Below are 15,120 nucleotides of genomic sequence, written 5' to 3' on the forward strand. Positions count from 1 at the left end.
GCCAGTCCACCAAACCTGAACGTCCCATGCCGGCGCCCCCACCTTCCCGGCCTGCACAACTTACCTTGCGCTCGGCGGCCCTCGGTCCCGCCCCCGACTGCCATTAGCCCAGAGGTTCCTTTGTTAGCGAGAGCGCGCCACCGCCATTGGCCGGTGGGGCTGCCGATCGCGTCGGGCGCGGCCCCGCCCCGTACGCCCCAGCACCTACCCGCGCCCGGCCGCCCGCCCGCCCCGCCCGTAGTGCGTGAGGCGCTCGGCTCCCATTTGCAGCGGCAGCGGGGCGCCGAGGGCAGCCGCGGCGGCGCGGACTAGCCGGGACGGCGGCGACCGGCGCCTGAGAGGCGGGCCGCAGCGGGAAGCAGCGGGCCTGAGGCCGCGTCCATGGGCCCGCGGCGGCCGGGCGGCGGCGGTGCGGGCGGGAGCTGGGCGTCGCGCGCGCTGTGAGGCCCGGGCGGCTCAGGAGCCTCGGCGCGTGCAGCGAGCCGCCCGCCGGGAAGGAGGCCGGGCCGGGCCGGGCCTGCGGCGGGGCCGGCAAGGGATGCGGCGGCGGCCGCGCTGAGCCCCGAGCCCGCCGGGAGCGCCAGGCCGGCCGGGCCTGCGCCGCCGCCGCCGCCGCCGCGCCGACCATGTCGGCAGCCAAGGAGAACCCGTGCAGGAAATTCCAGGCCAACATCTTCAACAAGAGCAAGTGTCAGAACTGCTTCAAGCCCCGCGAGTCTCATCTGCTCAACGACGAGGACCTGACGCAGGTGAGCGACCGGGGCCGGCCCGGACACCTCCGTTCTGGGAGCCGCGGGCCGGCGGCCGGGGCGCCGCCAAGGGCTGCAGGGAAAATAAAAATGGAGCAGGGAAATGCGCGAGTCCTGGGGCTTGGGGACGGGGACGGGGACGGGAAGTGCATTGACAGAGCTGGGACAAAGGGAAAATCCTCGAGTATGCCGAAAAATAACATCCTTTCCCGTTCCCATTGCCCGGCTGTGTGATTCATGCTTTTTGGGTGACTCAAAAGTGCCTGGTTTCGCTTAGTAGGAACAAAGCGCTTAGGGATTGCATGCCGCTTGACGGGACCCCCCTGAGAGTCTGGCTTGGGACTGGACTTGGATTTGTCCAGCCAGAGTGGCCCAGGGGTCGGATTGTTGGGGAGAACTGTGGGCTTCCGTCTAGTAGGACGCAGCCTGCTCCGATTCTGAATCATCGTCACTGTCAAGCACTGGAGAGAGGTGAAGGGTGTCCAAGTCTGGCGAGGAGGGTCTTGTTCTTGAACTTAGGCTGGCAGGCCGTAGTTGAGTGGGGAGCTGGGACCAGTTCCCTGGTCACTGGCCGAGGGGTGAGGAGACCTGTGGGTCCTCGGGAAAGTTGGTTTCTGTCTCCCAGCCTTATCTGTCAAACAGGGCTTTGAACTAGTGGCTCCCAAACGTGCATTAGAGTCATAGCCATTAAACACAGAGTTCTGGCGCCCCCGCCCTGGAGTGATTGGGGAGATGGGGAATTTGTATTGACGAAAGGCTCCAAGAGGCTTGGCTGCAGTCCCCATGGCCCTTGAGAACCCCTGCAGTGATTGCTGTTTGAACTCCTAGTGTTCCAGGATTCCGAGCCTTGTGTGCACCTCCTTGGGATGTGCCTCGGTACCCTCCCCACGGCCATCATCTCCATCCTCTTCAGAGCTTTCTCTCAGCCTCCTGAATGAAGCCAGGGGAAGTCCCTTCACATTCCAGTCCAGTGTGACCTAGTTGTAGCCACTCCTGTCGCAGAAGAACCCCTTAGATTGAAAACGAGTGAACGGGCCTGGTTGTTTTTAATGCCACTTCAGTGCACCCAGGGTTTGACTTGTTTACATGGCCAAATGGAGTAGGGTGGTGGGGCAGGGGTTACGGCCTGGGGCACGGGGCCTTTCTCTGAGGTCAGGTTTCCAACTGCCAGGAAAAGATTCTTTTCATCTAAACCCCAAAAGCTTAATCGAACACTCAAGGCTGCAAAGTCATAGATGGTTAAGATATCAAGGGTTTTAAGGACGGTCAGCTTGGGACTTGTAGAACTCATTTACCTCGGAGGGTGTTCTGGGGTGTAAAGGAGAACTTGATTCCTTCTTCTCATCTGGATGCTTTTTTGGAGGAAATAGTTTATGCGATGAGGAGTTGTTAGGAGACTTTGCTTCAAGTTTTGGCTGTCACTTCCAGCTTTGTGACCTTGAACAAATCCCTTTACCTCTGTATCTTTTAATTTCCTTATCTGTAAATTGGGAATCCTGGTCCCTGGCTTACCTCCTTCACCGAGCATTTGTGAAAAGCAAGAAATGATATTTTATGAAACTTTTTTCTCTTACAATTTAACAAACCAAAAAAACCTGCCACTTTAAGAAGTTTCTGGGCAAGGGTTGTTCTGAGAGAGGTTTGTAAGTTTCCTGGTTATTCTAAGCAACTGCCAAAATTGGTAAATTTACACCTCATAGGGGCTGTTTGCGAATTCTTAAGCTTAGATAAACTAGGATGGAATCTGCATGTTTGAGTCCAATCTGCTAAGATTTTTAAAAATCTGTTGATGATTACTTGGATTCACGGGGAGAGGCAAACTTAAAATACTGTACTCTCACTGTATTCAAAGTTGAATTGTGGGTTTTGAAACAGGCCTGAGACCTTCAGGGCACAACTGGAATGGTAGTTTCTGAAATAATGAGTGGGGTTATTTGTGCTGGGAGAGATTAGCCCAGGCTGCTACCTCCTGGGATCTTTCAGGAGGAAACTGCTCTTGAAAAGAGAGGAGGGAGACTCAGAGTTGTTGCCAACAGCCTTCTCTGCTGCTCTCTGCATCCGGCCCTCCCTCTCACTCTCATCCTTACGGCTCCATTAGAAAACCTCAACCAATCGGTTCCCATCCGTCTCCCCCAAGCCCCTGCTTCCTGCTGCCCCTCCCAGCCTCGAGCTTATTTTAGACCGTCAAAGCTGGAAGATACATCAGCCACCGTCGAGGCCACTCCCTCTTTAAGAGGAGAGGATACTGGGCCCAGGGAGGTGGTGGGCAGCCTTGGCCGGCTTTTGCTCTTGAGATGTCATCTTCCCAGGAGCAGACATTTCTCTGAGCCTTTTGGTTTGAGGTTTATTTCCTCAGCTGTGGGTTCTGTTTGTTTTTCCCCTAGAGAGGCACAGAAACCTCTTGCAGGGACTGTATTATGGCATCAGACCTGGAAGGGACTTGGAGATCAGCTAGAATGTAACCACTTCCTCTTACCGGTGAGAAGATTGTAACCCAGAGAAGGGAAACGACTTGCCCAGTTCAGGGATGGAGCCAGGATTCTGAAGCCAGTGTTAGTTCTCCTACTCCTGTTCAGGGTCTACAGTGGCCACGCCATGAGCACATGATGAAGACAATAATGTCAGGGATGGTTATGTTGCAGGAGGTGCCTTGAGAATGCTGGCTTGGAGCAGTGGAGTTCTTTGCCTTTTCCTCCTCACGGAAATTTGGAGTAATCTGGGATAAGTGATAAGTGACCGTCCTTTATTACTTGTTCCAGGCCCCTGTTCACAGAGTGTCATTTATCCTCCAGTTCTCCTGTGCGTTTCTCAGCGACATACGGACTCAAACATACAGTATTTTTTTTTTTTTTTTTTTGAGGCAGAATCTCACTCTGAGATTTTGAGGCTGGGGTGCAGTGGCGTGATCTGGGCTCACTGCAAGCTCCGCCTCCCGGGTTCACACCATTCTTCTGCCTCAGCCTCCCTAGTAGCTGGGAATACAGGCACCCGCCACCATTCCCGGCTAACTTTTTGTATTTTTAGTAGAGACGGGGTTTCACTGTGGTAGCCAGGATGGTCTCGATTTCATGACCTCGTGATCCGCCTGCCTTGGCCTCCCAAGGTGCGGGGATTACAGGCGTGAGTCACCGCGCCCGGAACAAATATACAGTTAAACCTTTTTATCCTGAACCATGTGCACGTATTTGCTCTGCGACATATTTTTTGTTTTCTGCTTAACAGCATATCTTAGCGTTCTTTTCATGGTGTTGCATGTAAAGAGGTCAGAACCATTTTGCATATTAGGCCTTTGGGAGTGTACTGTAATTTAACCTGTTTCCTTATTGATAGACATCAAGGTTGCTTACGGGTTTTGCTGTTATATACAGTGAATGTTTCGGCAAACAGCCTTATAAATACTTTTGGGTGTGTGTGTTTGCATGCACGAATGCAAGTATTTCTCTGCGGGCAGATACCTATAAATAGAATGGCTGGGTTGACATCAGGCGCATTAATTTTTTTTTCAGATGCCACGAAATTGCCTTCCAAAAAAGGCTGTGTCATAACATTGCCAGGACTGGATATTATCAAATGACTTAATTCTCTAATAATTTTCCTAATTACTGGTGAGGTTGAGCCTTTTTTATAGTATTTACCGAGTATTTTTGTTTCTTTTGTGGATTGCCTGTTCGTATTGCTTGCCCATTTTTCTGTCAGGTTAGTTTTTCCCCCAGTTGATTTGTAGGAGCTTTCTGTAAGTGCTTTAGGTCAGGGGTCTGCAAACTTTTTTGGTAAAAGGTCAAATAGTAAATATAATTTAGTCTCTGTGGGCTATATGGTCTCTGTCACAACTGTGCAGACTTTGCCGTCTCATCACAAAGGCAGCTGTAGACAACACATTAACGAATGAGTTCGAATGAGTTACTGTGTTCCAGTAAAACTTTATTTACTGGCAGGGCGCAGTGGCTCACGCCTGTAATCCCAGCACTTAGGGAGGCTGAGGTGGGTGGATGATCTGAGGTCAAGAGTTCAAGACCAGCCTGGCCAACATGGTGAAACCCTGTCTCTACTAAAAATACAAAAATTAGCTGGGTGTGGTGGCACATGCCTGTAATCCCAGCTACTCCTTGGGAGGCTGAGGCACAAGAATTGCTTGCACCCAGGAGGCAGAGGTTGCATTGAGCCAAGATCGCGCCACTGCACTGCAGCCTGGGCAACAAAGTGAGACTCCTTCTCAAAAAAGTAGTAATAATAATACATTTAAAAAACTTTATTTACAAAAACAGGCAGCTGGCATGATGTGTGGCCTACGAGCCATAGTTTGCTGACCCTGCACTAGTTATTAATCCGATGCTTGCCACATATTGCAGGTATTTTTTCCCAGAATGCCATTTGTCTTTTGTGTGTGGTTATTTTTCTTTTTCATAATATGAATGCAGTTGTCTGTTTTTTTTAATAGTTTGTAGTTTTAATGTCATGTTTAAGGTCTGCTTTCCAAGATTTGTAAAATAATTTCTCATATTCTTTTATAGCTATTTTTATGCTTAGCTTTTTAATCTATCAGACATGTTTTTTAGGAAAATAATTCTGGTTAAAGGCAGAAGATCTACTGGAGGCTATTAAAGTAGGTAAATTACAATCAAGGCATTCTCTCCAGTTCAGTGCTGGTGAGGATGGAAGGAATTAGACTCTAGGGACAGGATGTTGTTGGTTGATCGAGGTGGGTGTTGAGGAACCTGGGGTAGTTAGAAGTACCTTTAACAGAGATTGAGAAAAACAGATTTGGAGTAAACTGGGGGGATGGGGAGGGGTAAAAAATACTATGGTAAGTTTGACCCTTATGGACGTAGAGGGAGGCTGAGTTGGAATTCTTAAGTCTTGGATGTGGAGGTGGTTGCTGAAATCATGGGAATGAGTGTGAGCACTCAGGAGGCTGCATAGAGTGAAAGGAGAGGAACCAGCCTAGGAAGCCCCCATGTAGTGGGCAGGCAGAAGGGGAGCAGGTGCAGAGGCTGGGAGGTGAATCAGAGGGGTGGGCGTTAGTGGGAGAAGCAGGTCTGGAACCCAGGGTGCTCAGCTTCTACATCCATGTGGGTTCCCAGCAGATGTTGATCTGGGGGTGATGTCTCTTTCTCCTGCTGACTGTGTAACTTCAGGCATTGCCTCTGTGGAAGGAGCCTGCAAGCCTGTTTCTAATTCTTTGTCTAGCCCTGTTTTTTTGTGGGACCTTGGCTGGGTCATTTTCATTGCTCAGGCCTGTTTTCCCATCTGGGAATGAGCTCGGTCTTGATCTCTCCCAGGGTTCTTAGTCTTCCTGGTGTGACTCTGCCCTCGCTGTGCCCATACCCCACTGCCAAGGCTGCAGGGGCCTCGGGTGGGAATTTCAGACATAGAGGGTGTGGGCTAAGACGAGGTCTCAGGGAAGCATTTCATCAGGTTTCCCTTTGTTCCTGTAGACATTCGTAGAAGTTCTAAGGCATAGGACTTCCTGATTTGACTTAATGTGTATCTGAGAAACGATGGGGAGATTTTGCATCCCCACCCCTTGTAGAAGATCTGTAACAGGAGTTGGTGTGTTGCTTGGCAGGGAGCGTGTCAAAAATCTCAGACACACAAAATCCCATTTCAAATGGCCACGCACCATGAGAAATGCTCAGCGTTGTCATCAGCGAAGCCCAAATTGAAACCACAGTGAGATGTCACTTCATACCTGTCAGGATGGCTAGAATTAAAAAAAATAAAAATAAAAAAAATAATATGTTGGCGAGGATGTGAAGAAGTTATAACCCTTGCGTGTTGCTGGTGGGAATGAAATGGTGTAGCTGCTGTGGAAACAGTTTGGGGGTTTCTCAGAAAGTTCAGCATAGAACCTACCACATGAGCCAGCATTCCCACTTCTAGGTATATGCCCAGAAGAATTGAGGACAGGTATATTCAAACAGATACTTGTATGCAGATATTCATAACAGCACTACTCACAATAGCCAAAAGGTAGCAACAATCCAAGTGTCCATCCACTAATGAGTAGATAAGCAAATCATAGTGTATCTGTACCATGGAATATCATTCAGATCTAAGAAGGAGTGAAGTACTGAAACATGCCACAACATGGACGAACCTAGAAAACATTGTGCTAAGAAGTAGACATGAAAGGTCGTGTGTCACATACTGTATGATTCCATTTATGTAAAATGTCCAAAACAGGTAAATCTGTAGAAACAGAAAGCAGATTGGTTGTTGCCAGAGCCTGAGGGTTGGGTGGGCGATGTGGAATGACTGCTAATGAGACTGGAGTTCTATTTTGGGGGTGATGAAATGTTTTGGAACTAGATAAAAGTGCTGGTTGCACAACATTATGAAATATACTAAATGCCACTGAATTATTCACTTCCAAATGTTCCTTGACTTATGATGGGACTTATGGTGGGGGTACATACAGATAAAACCCATCAGACCTATCACAAAGTCAAAATTGTAAGTCAGGGACTGTCTCTACAGGAATCGCTCTCTCACACACACACCTGCCTTTTGCTCCTTGTGTCACCTGGAGTGAATATCTGATTGTTTCTAGAGTCTAGACCAGGGCTTGGCAATTTTTTTTTCATAAAGGACTCTTCTTTTATCCTGGGGAACTCCTTCCCCAAGCCACTCTTTCCCACCTGAATGACACAGTTGGACCAGGTCAGTGGTTTTCAAGCTTTCATCAAATCCTGGAGCCTTTTACTCAAAGAAATCTTGTATATTTTAGGTTTTGCAGGCCAACAGGCAAAATCGAGGAGGTTGTGTAGGATATAGCCACTTAAAAATGTAAAAGCCATTCTTGGTTTTGGGGTCTTAGAAAAGCAGCTGGTGGGCCAATTTGGCACAGGGGCACAGTGTGCCACCCTTAGTTAGACCAGCCCTGTCCTCTAGAACTATAATGGAAGCCACACAGGAAATTTTAAATTTTCTAGCGGCTACGTTAAAAAGGTAAAAAGAGGGGCTGGGTGCAGTGGCTCACACCTGTAATCTCAGCACTTTAGGAGGCCAAGACGGGCAGATCACGAGGTCAGGAGATGAAGACCATCCTGGCTAACACAGTGAAACCCCGTCTCTACTAAAAATACAATAAGTTAGTCGGGCGTGGTGGCGGGCACCTGTAGTCCCAGCTACTAGGGAGGCTGAGGCAGGAGAATGGCGTGAACCCGGGAGGTGGAGCTTGCAGTGAGCCGAGATTGTGCCACTGCACTCCAGCCTGGGCAACAGAGTGAGACTCCGTATCAAAAAAAAAAAAAGAGGTGAAACTAATTTTAATTATATTTTATTTAACCAGATATATCCAAAATACTATCATTACACCATGCAAAAAAGTTATGACGTGCGCATTTTACCTTACAGCACATTTCAGCTCAGACTAGCCGCTTTCCCACTGCTTAGTAACCCAGTGGTGTGGCTGCTGCCCGCAGTCCTGGTGGCAGCCCTGGGGTGCCACAGGTGGTGGTGAGTTTCCTCCCTCCCTCCCTTGGGCCCTGGGTTGGAAGGTTCCTGGAGTGCTGCTTCTCTGGGACTTGTTACTCCTGTTTGTGTCCCCACTCCTCCTTGGCCCTTGGTGTCTATTGCCAACTTTTGAAGTTTCTTTCTTTGACTATCACATCTTTGATGGCTTCTTTTGGTGTGTTAGAAGTTCTCTTCTGGGCTCTGATCCCCACTCCCTGCCCAGAGGCAGAGTTTAGGGGCAGAAGGGAGGAGGGTCCTGGCCAGGGCCTCAGGCCTGTCCCATAGGGAGCCGGTGAGGGCCTTAGGGGGCAGGCTGGCGTATCCCCCTCTAAACTGGACGTACGATGTTCCAGTATTATGTAGTTGCACCGTAGCTTTTTTCCCTGGGTTCTAGCCTGTTACTTGATCTTTTTCTCTGAGTTCTGTTTCCCTTGCCACACAGAAGGACTATAGTCCAAGGCTTGTGTTCTCTTCCTGACACAAATGTGCAAGGTGACCCAGGAAGGTGACTTATGTCTCCCACCTGTAAAGCGGGTGCCTGCCTTCTCTTTGCAGGGGAGGAGTAGTGTGCTGATGGAATGGGGAGTTCCTGAGCCCCCCATGTGGTGAGGGATGTTCCAGGAAGCACGCTGGCTGCCGCCTCTGGGGGAAGTAGCCTTTCTTTGGGCAACCTCATGCTCTTTAGCAGAAATAAAGAAATTCAACTCGGAATGTTTAAATTGTTCCCAAGCTGCCATTTAGTCTTGAAAGAGGGAGAGAGCGTGGCAGCGAGGCACAGGGGAAGACATCCTACTACTGGACATGGAGGATCACTGGGTGCTAATTTGGAAGCATCTGACCTAAGAAAATGGGCTCTTCTTTTATCCTGGGAAACTCATTCCCCCAGCCACCCTTTCTCAGCTGAATGACACAGTTGGACCAGGTGGATGGTTTTCAAGCTTTCATCAAAAGCAGTGCGGCTCTGGGCAAGGCAGCCAAAGCCTGGAGCTTGGCCTCCCATCCTGGGGCGGGGTGGTCGGGGAGGGCCTTGGGCCATCTTTGGGGCCATTTGGGGCAGGTTCAGAAACTCTGCCCTAGATTTTGTGCTTTTTCCAGTTTTAGCAATTGAGGCAGTCTTACAGCTGCTCTGGGGTGGAGCCCCCATGCCCTACCCAGAGCTCTCATGGCATTGTCACTTCCGTTGGGGGCAAGAGCACCTGGGGGGTTGATTAACTGACATTTTGTCTCTGGAAGCTGGAACTGGAATCTTCCAAACCACTCACTGGTTTTCTCAGTCAGGGTCATCCTAGTTCACATGAAACCACAGCCTGGTTTTTGCCTGGAGCCTGTAACCCTTCTGGCTCCTTCCCCTTGGGCACAGCTTGGCGGTTGCATGCTGTGCCAGAGGTGGCCCTGGTGTCAGAGCTGCTTTGCAGCAAGACTCTGAGTGGATAGGCCTGCCGGATCCTTTGAACCTCTACCTACTATATCGTGTCATAGCCCGTGATTTCACACAGACCTCAGCAGGCAAGGGTGGCTAGCAGGGCTGGTGGCAGCAAGGCCTCCCTCGGAGGAGGGGACCCTGAGTTTTCAGAGAGGTTGAGCGGCCTGCCCAGGGTCACTGAGCTGCTCAGCGATGGGGCCGTGATACAGATTTCAGCTCCGTGAGGCTCCCGTGCCAGAGTCCACCCTGGCTCCAGACTCATCCTCCCTGTCCTTGGGAAGGCCACTTTGCCTTGTAAACTCCTTAGTGTTTTTGTTTGGCCCAGGACAGATGGGTAGTAGGGAGATTGGTATATTGCAATACTGCAGAATAAATCACAGCTGTTTGCTGGACTTCTAGTTCCTAGCCCTGGGAAGAGGAACCTGCCGGGGCTGTCTGCACCCGCCCTCCCTGCCTTTCCCCCACATTATGCAGGTGAGGAATTGTCTTCAATTAGCAGATGGAGCCGCCAAGACCTGGAGAGGTTCAGCAGAGGTTCAGCGACCTGCCTAGGTCACAGGAAGTCCAGCACTGTTTTTTCCGAAGTCCTGTTTGGCCACTTTGTCTCCGACAAGTGTTAACCTTTGCTATCAGGAACAGGGCCTTGCCCCAACTTGGACTCCTTAGTTCTTGAGTGTGTGGTGGGGTGTGTGTGTGAACGGTGCAGGCTGTTGTGCAGGGCATCGCCCAGATCTTCACCTCCCCTCAGCCTCGGGGTGCCCTACATCCCCAACACGGGCTACTGGCCTAGGCAGCAACCACACCTTTGGCACAGCTCTGAACAGGAAGCACAATTTTTTCCTCTGAAAGAGGAATTCAGAATCAGGAAATAGCTTTGTCCTCGATCTCTGTAGGTTCTGAGGCACTGGTTTTAACAGACCCACAAGCAACCAGGGCGCACTTTCCACACAAGGTTTCTGACCTCCTCGTGGTCCTGCCCATAGATAAAGGGGCCAAGGGAAGGGGGAGCAGCTGCAGGGAGCCCCAGCTGAGCAAGAGAAAGGGGCCATGCCTCCTGGGTCTCCTGATGCCATACCCAGAGCCTCACTATCAGGACTGAGTGAGCCACTTGAGGCTCAGGAGCCTCAGGGCCGTGGGAGGGGTGGGTCAAGGCATTTGCGTGGCTTCTGCTTGGGGACCTGCTCTGACCTAGAAATCTGACACAGTCCCACTTTTCATTTCAGTGCGCCCAGGCAAGGGAATTGGAATGGTGGCGAGCCCAGATTTGAGTTTCCATTCTAGCTCCATTTTCCATGCTGATGGAGCAAGTTACTTAGAGCTGAAGCATCTATGCCCCTCATCTGAAAACTGGGGGGTTAGAATAATAGTACCTATGGCTTTGAGTCCTGATAAGGATGCAGGAAGATGCTTGCAAAGTCCTCAGCAACAGCAGGATCTGTGGCAAGGGCAGAGTTTGTAAATACTGGGTTATATGGTGGGTGCTTAGTAAATGGGGTCCGTTTTACCAGCAATAGACCATGTAGTATGGAGCTGTGTGTGGGACACGGATCTTGCCCTTGGGAAGCTCTCACTTAGCATGCTGGCCCATCTGCTCTTGAATGGCCACCATGGGCCAGGCCATGGGCGAGATGGGGCAGGGGCAGTGCAGGGAGCTCCAGGTCCCCATCCCTCTAGGGTTACTGCTGAGAAAACAGCCCAGGGAGGGGACCTTCCACTGTGATTTCGTGGGCAAGCTGGCCCTCAAACCTGTTTCTGTCTGTCCCATGCCCATTAAACAGATGCTCAGGCTGTCTCCTCTCCCACTGAGCTGCTCTGCACCACCCTAGCAGCTGTCTTATGTCAGCCCCGTGAGGACTGGAAGGAAGTAGTCAGTTTGCCTTGTGTGTGTTTGATTTTTCAGAATGTATAAGTACAGTAAGTCCTCACCGTCATTGATAGGCTCTTGGAAACTGCTACTGTAAGCATAACAACACAACCAAACCAATTTTATCATAAGCTAATTGATATAAACAGGATTTAAGTTTCTACGGCATATTTCAGGTTACAAAAATTAACCGAACTTCTAAATAAAGATCCAAAATATTTCTAATATTAAACATGGAAATACATGCGAGCTGTTACATACATTTCGGGAAGATGAATAAAAACAAGTAAGATCATTATCTATACAAGTTTTGGTGAGTGATGACAGTCATGGTGGTGGGTTAAATCAAGGAATAAATGTCTGCAAAGTGAAAATTGTAAGGCACACCTCCTACCACCAGGAAGTTCAAAAACAAGAACAAAAGCCACAGGCTCGCTGAGTGCTTCTTACTGCATAGTTTATTGTCATGTGTTTGTGTGATTATCGTAGACCTGATGATTTTAGTAGGCAGTTACCTATATTCATTCATGCATTTTCCAGCTTGCTTATTCCAGTTCAGTGTCACTGGTGGCTGGAGCCTCTCTCAGGGCACAAAGCCTGGACAGCACACCGGTCCATCACAGGACATACTCGCACGCACACCTGCCCAGACTGGGACCACTTAGAAGTCCAGTTCACTGAATGTGCACATCTCTGAGATGTGAAAGAAAGCAGAGTACAGAGAAAACCCACGGAGTCGTGAGAGCACACGAACTCCACACAGGCAGTGGGTGCAGGAATTCTTTTTTTTTTCTCAACATTGTTGTAACAAATCAATGTTGAATGAAATGACATTATTTGAGGACTTGCTGTGTAAGGACTGAACTGATTTTAAGAATTTTTAGGTCAGGTGCTGTGGTTCACACCTGTTATCCCAGAACTTTGGGAGGCCAAGGTGGGCAGATTGCTTGAGCCCAGGAGTTCGAGATCAGCCTGGGCAAGACAGGGAAACCCTGTCTCTACAAAAAAGTAAAAAACATAGCCAAGCTTGGTGGCACATGCCTGTGGTCCCAGCTACTTGGGAGGCTGAGGTAGAAGGATCGCCTGAGGCAGGAGGTGGAGGTTGCAGTGTGCTGAGATCACGCCACTGCACTCCAACCTGGGTAATAGAGCGAGACCCTATATTAAAAAAAAAAAAAAAAAATTTTAGGGTAGGAAGTGAAGGGGCCAGGCATCACCAGCTTAGGATTTAACATTAGAGGCCACTTCTCTGCCCCTGTCAAGCCCAGAGAAGTCATGCAGGTCCCATGAAGGGCAGAGCAGATCCCAATTTTAGGAATTTGTTTGAAGGAAGTATGAGTTGCCATGGGCAGTGTGGGAGAAGATTAAGAGAAGCCATGCTTATCCCACTCGTATCCGTGGAGCAACTGCCTTGCAGTTGTCTGGGAAGGAAAATCCTTGTGCTGGGCCTGGTTGAAATGCCCAAGGAAGGTAGAGAGGATCCCACAGCTGGGGAGCCAGGTCTAGTCCCAAATCACTGGGTAGGTGGGAGATCTGGCCAGGACGTTTCATGGCCCACTGGTCACCAGTGTTGAGTGGGTCCCCTCAGCTGGCAGGCAGGTCCTTCCAGCCTCTCTGTCCACCCCACCCCCAGCCTTTACAAGTCATTCATCCTTGCAGGGAAAGGAGCCTCTGCTGAGGGGACCCTTCTATGAGATCTAAACAAGAGGAGTCTCTTCTTTTGAGCCTGAGAACAAGCTCTTCTAATAGGCAGATGTCACCTCGGCAGACAGCCCACTACTTCTCAATTCCACATCTCCCTTCCCGCCTGGAAACCCCGTGAGCCTGGGAGCTTAGGAGTCCTCTTCCTAGGGGGCCAGGTCAGCTAGCACCTGGCCTTCTATGGTGTGGAGGTTTTCCTATACGGAAATTGCTGAAGGGTGGCCTGCCCTGGCATTGTTTTGTGGCGCTGTTGGTAGTATTCATAGCTGACAGGAATTGCCCTGTGCCAGGCCACTATTAGCTCATTTATATTTCCAGCAGCCTCAGAAGGCGGAATTAAGAGAAGAGTAGAGAGAGGTAGTATAATATTCCTAGAGCAGCTCCTCTGGTGGCAAAGCCAGGAGGAAACCCAGCTGTGGGACTCCGGGCCTTCCCTGTCTCCACGTGACCCGAGAGGACTGAGCTTGGCCTTGAGACCATCACTCTCTGGCTGTGTGTGGCCCCCTTGGCCCCTAGTGTCCAGGAGTGGGGCTGACCACGTTGGTGTGTGCGGGGAAGGGTGAGGCTGACCTCATTTTGCTTTCCTGCCCCTTTTTTGCTCCTCCTTCCACCATGCTTCTGTCTTACCTGTTTCTGAATGGGAAGGACGGCTTTTTGAGGAACAGGATGTTACTCTTCCCTGCGAAAACGTTGCCCCAGAAATTTGTCCCCACGCATTCTCCAGCCCTCTTCCCTTTGCCATGAATGGCGTCATGTTCCAAAAATCCTGTGGCCATGGGCTGTTTGTCAAGACCAAACAGGGAAGAGGCTTTTAAAATGTCACTTTCCCCCTCCAGCTGGAGTACAGCGGGGAGCAGGGACAGGGGCCGGGGCTGGGCTTGCAGGACCTGTGTATGGGCAGAGGAGGGGCCAGGAGCCCAGTGGGAGTTGGGGGGAGTTTACAGCCGGCCAGCAGCTGTGGGCCCTGCTGTCCCCGTGCTATAATGGGGTGAACTGTGTGTGTGGTTTCTTGGTTTTGAGGGTTTTTTTTTTTTTTTGACGTGAAATTCACACAACATAAAATTAACCATTTTAGCATGTATAATTCCATTGCATTTAGCATACAGTATTGTACAACTGCCACCCCTGTAAAGTTGAAAACATTTCCATTGCTCCAAAAGAACCCCCCCACCTTAACTATTAAGCAGTCACCCCCGCCTTTAGTCCCCAGCAACTACAAATCTGCTTTGTGCCTCAGTGGATTTACCTATTCTGGAAATTTCATCAAAACAGAGTCATACCATACCATATGTGACCTTTGTCTGCGGTGTCTTGCACTTGGCCTAATGCTTTCAAGGTTCGTCCACCTTGTAGCACAGGTCAGAATTCATTCCTTGTATGGATGGTGGACACTGGGATTGCTTCATCCTTTTGGCCATTGTGGATAGTGCTGCTGTGAACACAGGTGTGCGGGCATTTGTCTGAACACCTCGTTGCAGCGGACCCTAGGAGAGGACTTGCTGGCCTGTGGCCATTCGGTCAGTGAGCTGTTTGGCATCAGCATCTGGAGCCACATGTCAGCCCTGCAGACTGCTGGGTGGGAGGGCTATGGGTGGGTCCCAAATAGGGCCCGCCCAGAGCCTGGGGCTCTTCACAGAGGAGTCTGGGATGGAAACTGGGTTCCTGGAACATCCCTCAAGAGTCGCACACATGAAATGCCGCCATGAGGCAGTGTCACAGGGGGCCGTGCAGGTGCAGGGGTGGCTCAGCTGCTCGGAGGTTCACGCCTTCTTTCTTCCCTTTTTGTCTGACCTGAAGATCAGCTGAGCTGCCAAGAAAGAGCCAAGTTAATCCTTAAACATTGTTGGAAGGAGGGCTGTGGGGCATGGGAGCTGAAGGCTGGAGACCCCAGGGAGACGCGGTGCCTTCCCAGTGCTAGATGCTGGGAG

General features: G+C 50.4%; 1 protein-coding gene across 8 annotated transcripts in view; it reads left to right on the plus strand.

The window, feature by feature from the left end:
• Positions 1 to 234: 234 nt before the first annotated feature.
• The window catches only part of MPRIP (myosin phosphatase Rho interacting protein), a 151,243-nt gene continuing 136,357 nt past the window's right edge, over positions 235 to 15,120 (plus strand). For 4 of the 8 annotated variants that reach the window (XM_055240898.2, XM_055240901.2, XM_055240900.2 and 1 more), the window contains exon 1: positions 236 to 749. In XM_055240898.2, the coding sequence (XP_055096873.1) occupies positions 627 to 749 (123 nt within the window). In that variant the 5' untranslated portion in view covers positions 236 to 626. Of the gene's footprint in view, positions 750 to 15,120 lie in introns of all 8 variants that reach the window. The other 4 variants (XM_055240904.2, XM_055240905.2, XM_055240902.2 and 1 more) reach the window with 3 other exon arrangements.

This window comes from Symphalangus syndactylus, chromosome 14 (assembly GCF_028878055.3).
Source record: "Symphalangus syndactylus isolate Jambi chromosome 14, NHGRI_mSymSyn1-v2.1_pri, whole genome shotgun sequence".
NCBI lineage: Eukaryota > Metazoa > Chordata > Mammalia > Primates > Hylobatidae > Symphalangus > Symphalangus syndactylus.